Here is a 12,353-nt window from a genome sequence, read left to right as displayed (position 1 = left end):
AGGCAATAGAAGTCACCACTAACCCCCCCCCCCCCCCCCCCCCACACACACACACACGAAATAGGTTTTTGACGTTTGGGCGAGTTTAGGTTTTTTTTTTTTTTTTTTTTTTTGCTTGTCAATGTAAATTTCTACCGGTATAAAAGTCGTTATAAACGAAATTTGGTAATCCGTTTGCCCGATTGACAAGGAGCACACGGTGGGTAAGATTGAAGCCTAATTCTGAATTAGATTGTCAGGGGATGCTTACTCCTCCATGGCACCTGAACCACCAATGAACTAGTGAGTTTGATATTCTCCCAAAGATGTTGAAAAACAAGCAACAGATATAATACGGGAATATAACTACATGCCCTTTACATTTTCCTCATTGAAAGTTATTTAAATATGCATGACTGGAAGTCGTAAAATCGGGGGACAATTGACAGACACTGTATCTGAGAGACCACGGTCCGTGACAGAGCGAGGGTCTGCCAAGTTTAAACTGTCACGTCATTTGAATTATTCTCGCTGTTCAATTTCTCCACCATCCCAACTGGCTCAATTCTCCTTTCCCCTTTGCTCATCTTCGCTGATTTATACGTCAAATTAGATATATCAGATCGAGCCTGACAAAGACAAAGCTCAATAAGGAGATGGCATGGCGAATTTTCCTTTTATTCAAACTCTAATTCAGCTGCAAAGGCGGTTTATTGATTATGTGCTGTCAGTAATCAAATTATTTAGAAATGTCAGAAAGTGAAACTGTACCAATACTGGACGAGCAGTGATTTCTTGTAAACTTGAATCACGGAATTAAGATAAAAAATCTATAGAAAAAAATCACTCAAAAACAGGTAAGTTTATTAAAAGGTAAGATATTTTAAAGTTGATGCTGTTTAATTAAAACTTTCTTGAAGTTTCTAGATATTTTTGTGAGAAAGAATATTATACTTTCTTTAATATTGAAAATGTTTTAAATCACACTTTTGAAACTAAATTCTGCGAAGACATTCAGTGTATTTTAAAAATGTTCATACACCTTATTGGAATTCGAATTCGTTTTTATTCTTTTATTTATACCTCAGAAATCCGCGCCGTGCAACGCTGTTCAAATGGAATCTGTGTATTGTGTTATCTTTGTAACGTTCCTGTTCATACACTTTAGGAATGGATCCATTATATGTTCATATGCGCAAGGAATCCGCGTCTTGTTCATGTATGTCAGAATTATAACTGAACCACCAATGAACTATTTTTTTTTTCTTTTTTGTCATGAATTATGTTTCTATATTCTTTACAACGATATTGAAAAAAAGCAACAGATATAATACGAGAATCATAACTTACATGCCCTAAAATTACATTACCTTCCAAAATGTGTCAGTGAAGTTATTTTTGTAAATATGCATTTACTGGAAGTTATCCGAGTATTCAGCGTCAAACGTGAAAAATTTGGAAAAGTCAAAGCAGAAATTACGGAAGTGATCCAAAAACGACACCTAGCGGGTAACTTTCGAGTTCCGAGTGTCATAGAATGAAGGGAAAAGCCAGAGGACTACGAAAAAGTTCATTAAAGTCGAAATCGATTCATTAGAGATTTAAATTTTGCTGCAGATTTTCAGAGCGAATTAGGATCGTCTTCAATATTCTTTTTAAACTGTACCATTTAGCGTATTAAAAATCGCATGTTACAATACATGTAACCCCCATCCCACCCCACTGATATCATGAAATTATCTTATACAATGATTCTCACTTGCCAAAAAATTTAAGCATTTATGAATCACTGATACCATTTAGCGTATTAAAAATCGCATATAAATTACAATATATCATATCATGAAATTATCTTATACAATGATTCTCACTTGCCAAAAAATTTAAGCATTTATGAATCGTTTCTTAAAAAAAATGAAAATGCAAAACTTTTCGGTTATATTCTCTCGTTTATTTTCCTATGTGCTGTCACTGTATATCAAATTATTTAGAAACATGGCCATAGGAATAATATTAGTATATTATATAATATGCTGTAGAGGTACTATATGCTCGTGCCCCTCAATAAAAACCAGTGACATTTTTTTTGCTTGTTGGAGAATTTTTAGTTGATAGCATAGTGCCCTAACTAAAAATGTTTGGCTGTTCCCCATCCCCCAGTCTGAAATTACTTCCTAGCCTGTCTAGGTATAAAAAATCACTTATCAAAAGCCACAATATTGTCACTTGTAGTACATTTAGGGATTAAAAGGATGGGGGGGGGGGGGCGGGGGGGCTGCCCCCCCCACTTTTTTCCAACATTACATTTAATATTGAACTTGTCCATTGGAAGGTAGGTTGCCCCCCCCCCACCTCTTACCACAATATAGTGATATGAAGAAAATGTGGTATCGTATGCATGAAAATTGGAAGTAAAAAGGAGTTGGCCTTGGAAAATGTTGGCCAAAGAAAATTTTCGATACTTTCTTTAATTTCTTGTCAACTTTTACAGAAAAAAAAAAAAAATGTTTTTCAAAAAACGATCACACTTGATTTTGACAACTGAATATAGGATGGGATGTATTCTAATAATTCTAACCTGTAATGACGTGCACACACTCCTTCCCATATATTTAATAATATAGCGAGTTCAGAACTCACAGGAAATGGAATTATGATTTTTGTGCTGTTTTGAATAAGCACATTTCTGGTTGTATTTATCTATTTAAACTAATGCATTAACAGAAATCCACCTTTATGCAGACACAGTCACCTGAAAATAAAAGTTGAGTTTGCCTAAACATATCCACGTAGAAAAGGGAGGTTCCATGTCATTGTGTTATCTTTTTAAAACACCATATTGTATCATAACAAATCTTTAAAAAGAATATTGAAGACGATCCTATTATATCTGTTTAAATTCTATGAATCGATTTCGACTTTAATCAAAATTTTCCGAACTTTTTCGTCCTTGTTTTCCCTTCATTCTATGACACTCGGAACTCGAAAGTTACCCGCTAGGTGTCGTTTTTGGATCACTTCAGTACATTTCCAAATTTTTCACGTTTGACGCTGAATACCGGATAACTAATGTTCAATTAAATGGCACGATTAACGACAAAAATCTCTACCGGATATCATGACACATTTTGGTGACATGTAGTAGGTATATATATATATAATCAAGAGGAATTAACAATCCGAAGTGACTTACCTTCTCTATTTTATAATACCAGGGTAAGACTTTTTAAGTAAATCGTTAAATATATGTTATTTTTTGGATTTTTCATATGGAATACGTTGTAAATAAGTACTCATAATTCATGACAAAAAAGAAAAAAAAATATTTTGACCAGGGGTGTAGTTCGTATACCTGTGTGTTCATCTACAGTACGTACTTGGAATCCTTATAATGTTCATCTGCAAAAGGGATTCGTATCATGCTGTCATGGTCATATACTTCATGGATCGATCCGTATCATGTTCATCTACGTAAGGTATCGGTATCATACATGTTCATCTTCGTGAAGAATTCGTATCATGTTTATTTCCTTATGTTCATCTACGTCAGGGGTCCGTATAATGTTCATTTATGTATGAGGTCCGTATCATGTTGTTCTACGTAAGGATCTGTATCATGTTTATATAAGTAAGTGATCCGTTTTTATCTTCATATAAGGAATTCGTATCATGTACATAAGGGATCCATATCATGTTTTATATCTACGTATAGTATCGGTATCATGTTCATCTATGCAAGTGGTCCGTATCACGTTCGTCTACGTAAAGGGATTCGTATCACTACGTATGGGTTCCGTATCATTTTCATCTACGTAACGTACGTATCCGTTTTATGATCATCTATACGTAAGGGATTCGTATCAGGTTAATCTACGTAAGGTACCGGTGTATCATGTTCATATACGTGTTCATCTCAGTAGTGGGTCCGCATCATGTTCATCTATTAAAGGGATTCGTATCATGTTCATCTACGAAATAGGTCAGTATCATGCATGTTTATCTAAGTTTACGTAAGGTATATCGGTATCATGTTCAACTATTTATAAGGGGATTCGTATATCGGTATCATGTTTATCTACGTAAGGTATATCGGTATCATGTTTATCTAGGTAAGGTATATCGGTACCATGTTTATCTACGTAAGGTATATCGGTATCATGTTTATCTACGTAAGATATATCGGTACCATGTTTATCTACGTAAGATATATCGGTATCATGTTTATCTACGTAAGGTATATCGGTATCATGTTTATCTACGTAAGGTATATCGGTATCATGTTTATCTACGTAAGGTATATCCGTATCATGTTCGTCTACGTAAGGTATCCGTTTCATGTTCATCTATGTAAGGGATTTGTGTAATGTTTATGTTAACAGCAGCACCGGTCCCTTTTCCCTAACGGAAGAAATTAAGATTAACATGCATCCGTCGGGAAAAAACTACTATTTTGCTATTTTTAATGTGATAAACCATTTTGGGATCATTTGATGGGTTCTACACTTTTCAGTTTTGACGATGTCTTTTTTAACAGGATGGGCGGTGACACTACCCTCCAGGAGAACATTGTAGCCGGGGCCTGCGTCCTATTGGTGGTGGTGTTTATCGTGTTTCTGTTAATTGTGGCGCGGGCTATCATTGTTAAGTGGCCCAGACTGTCCCAGGAGGAGTTTTTGGAGGTGGAGCCCATTGACCGACAGATGGACGTGTGGTCAGTTCAGCAGTCTGATTCCTGCGGCCCGACAGAGACCGAGGAGTTCATCAAATGAGGGATTGACCAGTGTCGAGACAACTATACACGTCTCTCTGCTTCCGTAAAATCAAAATATTAAATTATTTTGCAATGTTTCTGTATAATCCACATACTGTCAATAAATATCGGATTTAACATTGTGTTTTCATGGAATTGGTTATCTAGTTATTTTGATGTCGGAATTGTAACTGAAAAAAGCAATACTGTGGTGTGTAATCATATCATGCATTGTGATGTATCAAATCACAAATATTTGTTTATCGTGTATATTGTAGTGTCATCAAATTAAAATACTTGTATATGTATAATACATGTACATTATGGTGTCATTAAACCCGGGTCCTTCAATTGGCATTGTAATTTCATAAATGTTATGGATTCTGTAGAAGATTACGTCTGGCGATGGACCAGATATGAAAAAGAAGACCTTGACACTTTGTCAGAATGGATTAAACGCATCAGAAGTATGTTAAAATAGTGGGTTCCAGTTATAATGTTCAGTAAATCGTCAACTTTCCTTACTTATGCAGCAATATACCTTTGTCACCTGCATACGGAGTTTATATCTCAAAGTTGATTCGATACGAAAGAAAAGTTGATTCGATACGAAAGAACGTTTTACGTGTGAACAATTTCTAAAAAGATCGAGGTAAATTATTGACAAACAAGTTGATAAAGCCTCAGCATCTCGCTTAAAGTTATCATTTCGTAAGCTCTACGGTCGATTCAATGACCTTGTCAGCAAATACAATTTATGAATAAGTCAGATACTGACCGAATTTTTCGCACTGATTGTTACGCCATTATTTCACACAGAGCTGTCCACGGAATTTTTTCCCCGTAATTTCCTGATCAGGACAAGGAGCACACAGCGGATGTAACTGATCGGCAGGGGATGCTCACTCCTCCATGGCACCTGATCCCTTCTCTGATGTTTTGGAAGTCCGTGTTTTCTCCACTCCTATGTTGTAATGTTTAATGGACTTTTAAGCTCGAATACTATTTATCTCCACATATTTCACGACAGATGTATTTGCACATAAAATTTTGGCATCATCAAACCAAATTTGTTTATCTACATTAGTGTCATCGAACTACATTAGAACCATTTCCAGGTTAGTTTGGACTTTCAGTAAGGCGTGGCATTCTCGGCGCTACGTAATTAACTTCTGAAATTTACACAGCTTTCCTTCACTGTTGAAATATACATGGGATAGAAAATGCCAATTAGTATATCGAATAACCAATAACGTTGTATCGTCCGGCAAAGAGGTGGAGTTTAAGTTGTCTCACCGTTGTCAACAAAAATTTAAAGTTCCTGATGTTATTAATTTCTTAACCAATGAGAATTTATTCGCCATTTGACAGACGCTAATTACGTAGCGTCGGGAATGACATGCCTTACTGAAAGTCCAAAATAATCTGGAAATGGTTCTATTTATTCAGCATGCACTCTGTCGTCATTAAACACAATATTAGATCTAAATGAAGATAGTTACAAATAATTGAATGTGTTAATTTGGCGTTCAATATATTTCACACGTTTTCAGAAAGCTGTTTTTGAACACATCCAATATTTAGGACTGGGATGAACCTATAATTTCTTTAAAAATAAAAGACATTTTACTGCCAATTACACTAATATTTCCGTTAATGCAAGCAGATTATCCGTTTCTTCCTCTTAAAGATGGCCATGTACCGGATAATTCTTCACATCGTACATGACCAAACTCTAGACGCAAGAGAGTACAATCTGCTTGCTTTGGATGACATATAGATGTCATTGAGGTGTAAATATACATGTACTTTTGAGAAATCATAAGCTCTTACTATTTTGTTAATTGATGGGGGAAGGGGTTGCTACCGATCGATATTTCAGGTGCTAGTGAGTGGTTCATACGCAGTGACGTCATAGTTAAAGTATCTTAATTCAGTAGCAATTGTAAGTAAACATGGATTTCAACAACATACTTGAAGGAAATTTGACAATTTTATTTTCCATTAGATTGGTATACTTTCCCTCTCTCCATCTTTTCCAAGGTTAGGTAGTATTTTTACCTCCCTTTCCTCTTCATGAAGGGAAACAAGAAGTTATACTACACCCTGTTCTACAACTGTTCTACACCCTACACACTGTGACAAAAATCACTTCTGATCTTTCAAACTGGGATGAGATACTTAAGTATCACTATGGCAAAATATGACTTTTAATCAATAACTTAATGTAATAACATTGATTACGTTTTCAACCAATAAAAATTGTTCATCCCTGATACCTTGCCATGTAAAGGAGGATAAAATAAGATGAACCAGACTGAGATTCAAACCCAGGCCAAATACATCTCCAGTCATGTGCTCTACCCACTGAGCTATCAAGCCAAGGGTGATCAAACCTCTGATCGGCACAGCTTCTCTGTAAAATGATAATTCCACTTTTACCTACACTCAGAGAAAGTGAACCAGACTGATATAGGTCAGTCATGTCATATCCTGAGAATGCATCTCATTTATCTTTGAAATTATAATTTTTGTGTAAATCCTAATCAAATATTTTTTCCCCATTTATATTAAACGTATTTTATGGTTAATATTAAATACTGTAGACGTACTTTTTTCCAGGGGGTCATAATTCCGCTGAATCTTATTTTCTGTTCAATCCGCCGGTAGAAAATTTCGCGGATTTCATTGACTATCACTATATGCCTTACAATTATATTAATTACGCGTGGACAAATTTCCGCGGGAAATACGTGACCGCGTACATAGCGTAAATTAATACCACGCGGATAAAAGTACTTATACAGTAAGTGCTCATATAAAATGAACAAAGTCTTCTCTTGATTATTTCAAAGTTTATTACAAACTTTATCCTAAAACAAATATTTTATCATGTTGTAATGTATTTTCATCTATAATCAGTATAAAAAGAACATCTTTACTTCATTTTTAAAGACAGTAAACATAGAATGTCATGATATAACAACAAACACAGCGATAACAGGTACTATCCGGACTGTGTACAGTGGATACAAGACATGATTGATGGAGTCAGTTGATACAAGACGAATCTCTACAGCTTCCTCAGACACACTGACACTTCAATGTTCTCAATCTTCAGTTCTCCTCCTCCCCATTCATTTCTTCATTTACTTCTTCTTTTATTTCTTCCTTTACTTCATCTTTCATGTCTTCCATATTTTCTTCCTTTATGGGGGTTCTGGATCTTGACCTTGAGGGTGATCTTGACTTGGAGCGTGACCTGGATTTGGACTTTGACCTTGATCTGGACCTGGACTTTGACCTTGACCTGGATCGACTGCGGCTGTGAGACTTACTTCTGCTCCTGGAAGATCCCCTCCTTTTGCGAGACCTACTCCTGGATCGGCTCCGAGAACGACTCCTTGATCGCGTTCGCCTGGATCTGCTGCGACTTCGAGATCTGGAACGACTCCTGGAATCTCTGAAAATTACACATTGTGTACATCATTTGTCTTTCTCAAAAATCATTGCTATTCTTCCCCACTGGGTTCACTAAAAATGGCTCCAGTTCTACCAAAATGTTGTAAAAGCTTTTACTTGTAGCCATTAAAAAAAATTGGTTTTAATTTTCATTTGGAATATCCATGATTGTTGTTTTATGAATTGGTGAGATACTGAATTATAGGAATATGTAAGATAAGAAATGTTTAATCAGTCTTTCTGTGAGTTATTTTACCTTCTGCTTCTCCTAGACTTGTTCTCAATCAGTCGAATTTTTCTGCCATTGATTTCAGTGCCATCCAGCTTGTCCATGGCCCTCTTCAAATCCGAGTAACTGGCAAATTCCACAACACTGAAACCAACAGATTTATACTTCAATACAACAGCTCTGCATTATCATAAAAAAATTTCAGACATGAACTGATTTCATATTTTTTAACATTAACTCTCCCTACTCACCCTTCATTCTTGTGTTGCTTATGGGCATCTGCATAAGTTACTTCCCCTGCTTGTCTCATGTAGTCTTTCAGGTCCTTCAACATACACAGAAAACCTAACTTTACACATGACATAACTACATGGAGGTGTACCTAACATTAACCTACTATGTCCTGCCAAAATCAGCAACCAGTCTAATTACTCGTTGAACATCAAAATCTTTACAAACAAAACAGTGAATTGACTGAATTCACGATTTTGCCTCCTCTGTTATGCATAGCCATAAGCCTTAATTCTTTAAAAGGGCCCAATGTACAAAAATTCTGACAATTCTAAATATATTTAAAATGTATTCCATTGAAACAAATGGTTGCTGATTTGACAGGCATGAACAGCATAACTGTGTATAAATTACCTCCCTTGGCATTTTTTCTAGAAAAAACATCTGAAAGCCCTGGTTCATGTGACATCTAGCACTGATAAGCTGTCATCTGAACTTCTGACCCCCAACAGAACCCAGCCAGAAATCGTCCAGACAGAGATCAGCCAGAAATCGTCATCACAAACTTCACATTTACCAACATCATAGAGTCAGTTTTAAATTAATTAGTTTTCTCATGTCGCAGTAACTTATACCATCTGCAGGCCACTCAAAGTTTATACATGTAAATCTGATAATAATTTATCTACATTTCATAAAGTTGGCATTTAAAGATTTGAATGAGTCTACTTTTTACTCAATTTCATGAGATGAATTTTGCAATAAATTCCCTATCTCAATATTTCTGCTATTTTAAATCACAATTAATAACTGGTTTGGAATGTGCCTTCAGATGGAAAAATTAGAATTTTGATATCAAGTCTGACATAGATTGGCATGCTATTATTTTAACTGGGATTTACAAAGTTAGAGGAGCTTCTGGTATATTTAACAGTTGTTTAACATCAGTTATCAGATATCTCATCATGCTAGACTGGCTCTGGAAAGAAAACAGCCAGAACCCATCCCCCTGGTCACATCAAATCAGAAAGAGACAGCCAGAAAACATCAGAGGACTGTCATCAGTTCTCTCCCTTCATCAGAGCCCTCAGTTATTTCCCTTCATCAGAGTCAGACCAGGCCTCTGACTGCATTGAAAGCTTATGAGAGAAATGATGAACATTTAATCAGTTTACACTCTGTAATATTATTCATTAAATCAAAGTTTACAAATTTTGAATGCATGAAAAAAAAAATTTGATATAAAATTGATGACATTTAAATTCGACAATAAATTTGATATAGAATGAATGATAAGTGGTTTTGCTGTAAGTGGGGGATTTCCGCCTTGTAAAATTGTCTTACCTGCCAACTGACCCGTGAGGAGAGGTTCTCTACTGTCACCCGATACTCTGTTCTCGTGGGTGGACCATACCTGGATAAAATATTATTTATTACTTACCAAATTTTTAGTTCTAGCACTTGTTAGACATAACATTTCCAGTAAATAGAAGTGTTTATCCCTTTATTACTTGTGATCAATACTATTACTGTAAACTAACTTTTATTTGCGACGACTTTATTTCGGTGGCTTACAGTACTTGTCAGTGATAACATTTTTATTAGGTATCAGTGATTACATTTTTATTAAGTATCAGTGATTACATTTTCTTTACATATCAGCGATTACATTTTCTTTTTTTATCAGTGATTATAGCTTTCTTAGGTATCAGTGATTACATTTTCTTTTCTTATTAGTGATTATAATTTTATTTGGTATCAGTTATTACATTTCATTAGGTATCAGTGATAACATTTTTATTATGTCTCAGTGATTATATTTCATAATTAGTGATTACAGTTTAATTAGGAATAAGTGATTACAGTCTCATTCTGTAATGATTTCTCTTACTTGTCGATCCACATTGGTCTCCTGTTGTAGCTGCTGTCTCTGTAGTAACTGTCCCCCCGATATCCTCCCCCTCCCCCGCCACCACCTCTGACCGTCCCCCGGGCATGTTCAACTGACACCCTGCAAAAGTTCACCCATTAATAATTCTGTAAGAGTAAAAAATTTATTCTTATCGACATTTATATTTTAACACACATGCAGTGCAGTTCCTTCGTTACAACTTCATGTACTACGACAAGGTAGTTTTAATACCAATATTCACAAATTAGTAGTTCTGTAAATTAAAGTAAAACAATTTTTCTTATTGATATTTATATTTTAACAACATGGAGTGAAGTCTCTTCATTACAGCTACTTATGAGATGACAATGCAGCTTTAATGCCATTGTGTTCGTATGATAATGATACCTTTCCCCACAAAGTTCTTTCCCATTCAATTCATACACTGCATCTTCGGCATCCCTGCTGTCATCAAACTCCTGTAATGAAGAATTAAATTACCTGCACATCCAGAAAATCAAAAGTACATCAAAAATACGATAAAAATGCAATGCAGCTGACTCAAAGCAGATATGCGAAAAAGAATACTTACAACAAAACCATAACCATTTTTCAGCATCACGTCCCTGATTCTTCCGTACCCCTTGAAGAACCTCTCCACGTCTCTCTGCCTGGCATGGTAAGACAAATGTCCAATATATACTCTGGTTCCCATTCTTACCTAGGAGGAAAAGAAATTGTTTGAAAAATTGACATAAAAATTCACCGAATCTTTATATTAAATTGTGGTGGGAGGCAGGGTATCCTAGACAGAACAACTATTGTTAAAATGATATTGTCCTACAGACTAGGTTTAACGATAAAATTCGTTCCGTGTATTCGCAATGTAGCAAAAGAAACACGAGCGATAAGTCGTACTCATAACAATTACTATGAACAATCCAGAGAGTTCCGAATGTAAATATGGCTGGTAAATTTGAAGTGAGAGAAAACATTGAGAAAATTAATTGTTTTAAATAATTTGGTAAGTTATTTCCAGTGCAAATCCTTTTATATTCTTCAAAATCATTTCTGAGAGCATCCGCTCCGATTTGCTACATTGCAAGTATATGGGACGTATTCCAACTGCGGTGAGGGTTTGTACTGAGACACAGTTAACAGGTCCGGCACAATGTCTTGATTACGCTATATAGCTTGATTTACTACACAGCTTTATTAAGCTATTCGGAATAGCTTGATTAAGCTATTTTATCACACTTTTTTCTAAAATGTTTTATTTTTTTCAGCATGTGCAAAAAGTCACACCTTGGTGCAGTGGGAATATTAAACTTTGAACTCTTCTGAATACAATGCATGTAAAAATCACTCACCAAACTGCATCTCCTTGAGCAGTCAATTTAAAACAACAAATCTCATAGGTTGATACCTGTCAAAAAGTACTTCCAGTTAAAGACCCAATTTTTTTACTGCATCTTACCTGAGAGCAGTGATTGGGAAGGTAACAGTACACAGGAAGTTGTGTCTGCCACACGAAATAATTGAAATATTTCAATATAAAATTTATTTATGAATACATAGTTATAAAGAAACATTGTTTTTATATTTTAAAAAAAATGACAAATTAAAGAAAAGAACACAGAGTTTAAACTACAAAGAAGTGAAAAATGGTGCATTAACATATACAATCAATCATGGCGCCCATTTCCGGTGTGTGTTTAAAATTTTTTTTATTGTTTGCATTTCTTCAATTTATATTCACTTTTTAATTTCGAATATTGGGTATTGACAGATGTTATTTGGAAATATTTTGG

General features: G+C 35.3%; 1 protein-coding gene and 1 long non-coding RNA gene across 2 annotated transcripts; one reads left to right on the top strand and one right to left on the bottom strand.

Moving 5' to 3' along the window:
* Window positions 1-334: 334 nt before the first annotated feature.
* On the top strand, window positions 335-4,867 carry LOC134235695 (uncharacterized). The gene is made up of 2 exons (XR_009985458.1): window positions 335-836; window positions 4,514-4,867. It is a non-coding gene; the product is annotated as an uncharacterized LOC134235695 (long non-coding RNA).
* Window positions 4,868-7,569: 2,702 nt separating this feature from the next.
* On the bottom strand, window positions 7,570-11,269 carry LOC134235673 (serine/arginine-rich splicing factor 5-like). The gene is made up of 7 exons (XM_062717813.1): window positions 11,135-11,269; window positions 10,951-11,021; window positions 10,543-10,662; window positions 9,996-10,065; window positions 8,672-8,745; window positions 8,448-8,564; window positions 7,570-8,192 (listed from the first exon to the last, which is right to left on the bottom strand). Exons 1-7 carry the CDS (start codon window positions 11,255-11,257, stop codon window positions 7,847-7,849), a joined length of 921 nt encoding a protein of 306 aa, XP_062573797.1. The 5' UTR covers window positions 11,258-11,269; the 3' UTR covers window positions 7,570-7,846.
* Between the last annotated feature and the right edge of the window lie 1,084 nt (window positions 11,270-12,353).

The sequence above is a fragment of the Saccostrea cucullata genome, unplaced genomic scaffold (assembly GCF_032062105.1).
Source record: "Saccostrea cucullata isolate Sc308-1 unplaced genomic scaffold, CSIRO_AGI_Scuc_v1 ctg192, whole genome shotgun sequence".
Taxonomy (NCBI): domain Eukaryota; kingdom Metazoa; phylum Mollusca; class Bivalvia; order Ostreida; family Ostreidae; genus Saccostrea; species Saccostrea cuccullata.
The sequence above is the reverse complement of the archived record's forward strand: the minus strand, read 5'-3'. Positions and strand labels throughout refer to the sequence as shown.

What these genes read in the sequence shown, in the direction of transcription:
- LOC134235673 (XM_062717813.1), bottom strand. Translation starts at nt 11,257, where the DNA reads ATGGGAACCAGAGTATATATTGGACATTTGTCTTACCATGCCAGGCAG. An exon ending in CCTCACGGGTCAGTTGGCAG is followed by an intron (nt 8,746 to 9,995) that starts GTAAGACAATTT and finishes TGTATGTTGAAG; the next exon opens with GACCTGAAAGACTACATGAG. An exon ending in AAGTCTAGGAGAAGCAGAAG is followed by an intron (nt 8,193 to 8,447) that starts GTAAAATAACTC and finishes TGTAATTTTCAG; the next exon opens with AGATTCCAGGAGTCGTTCCA.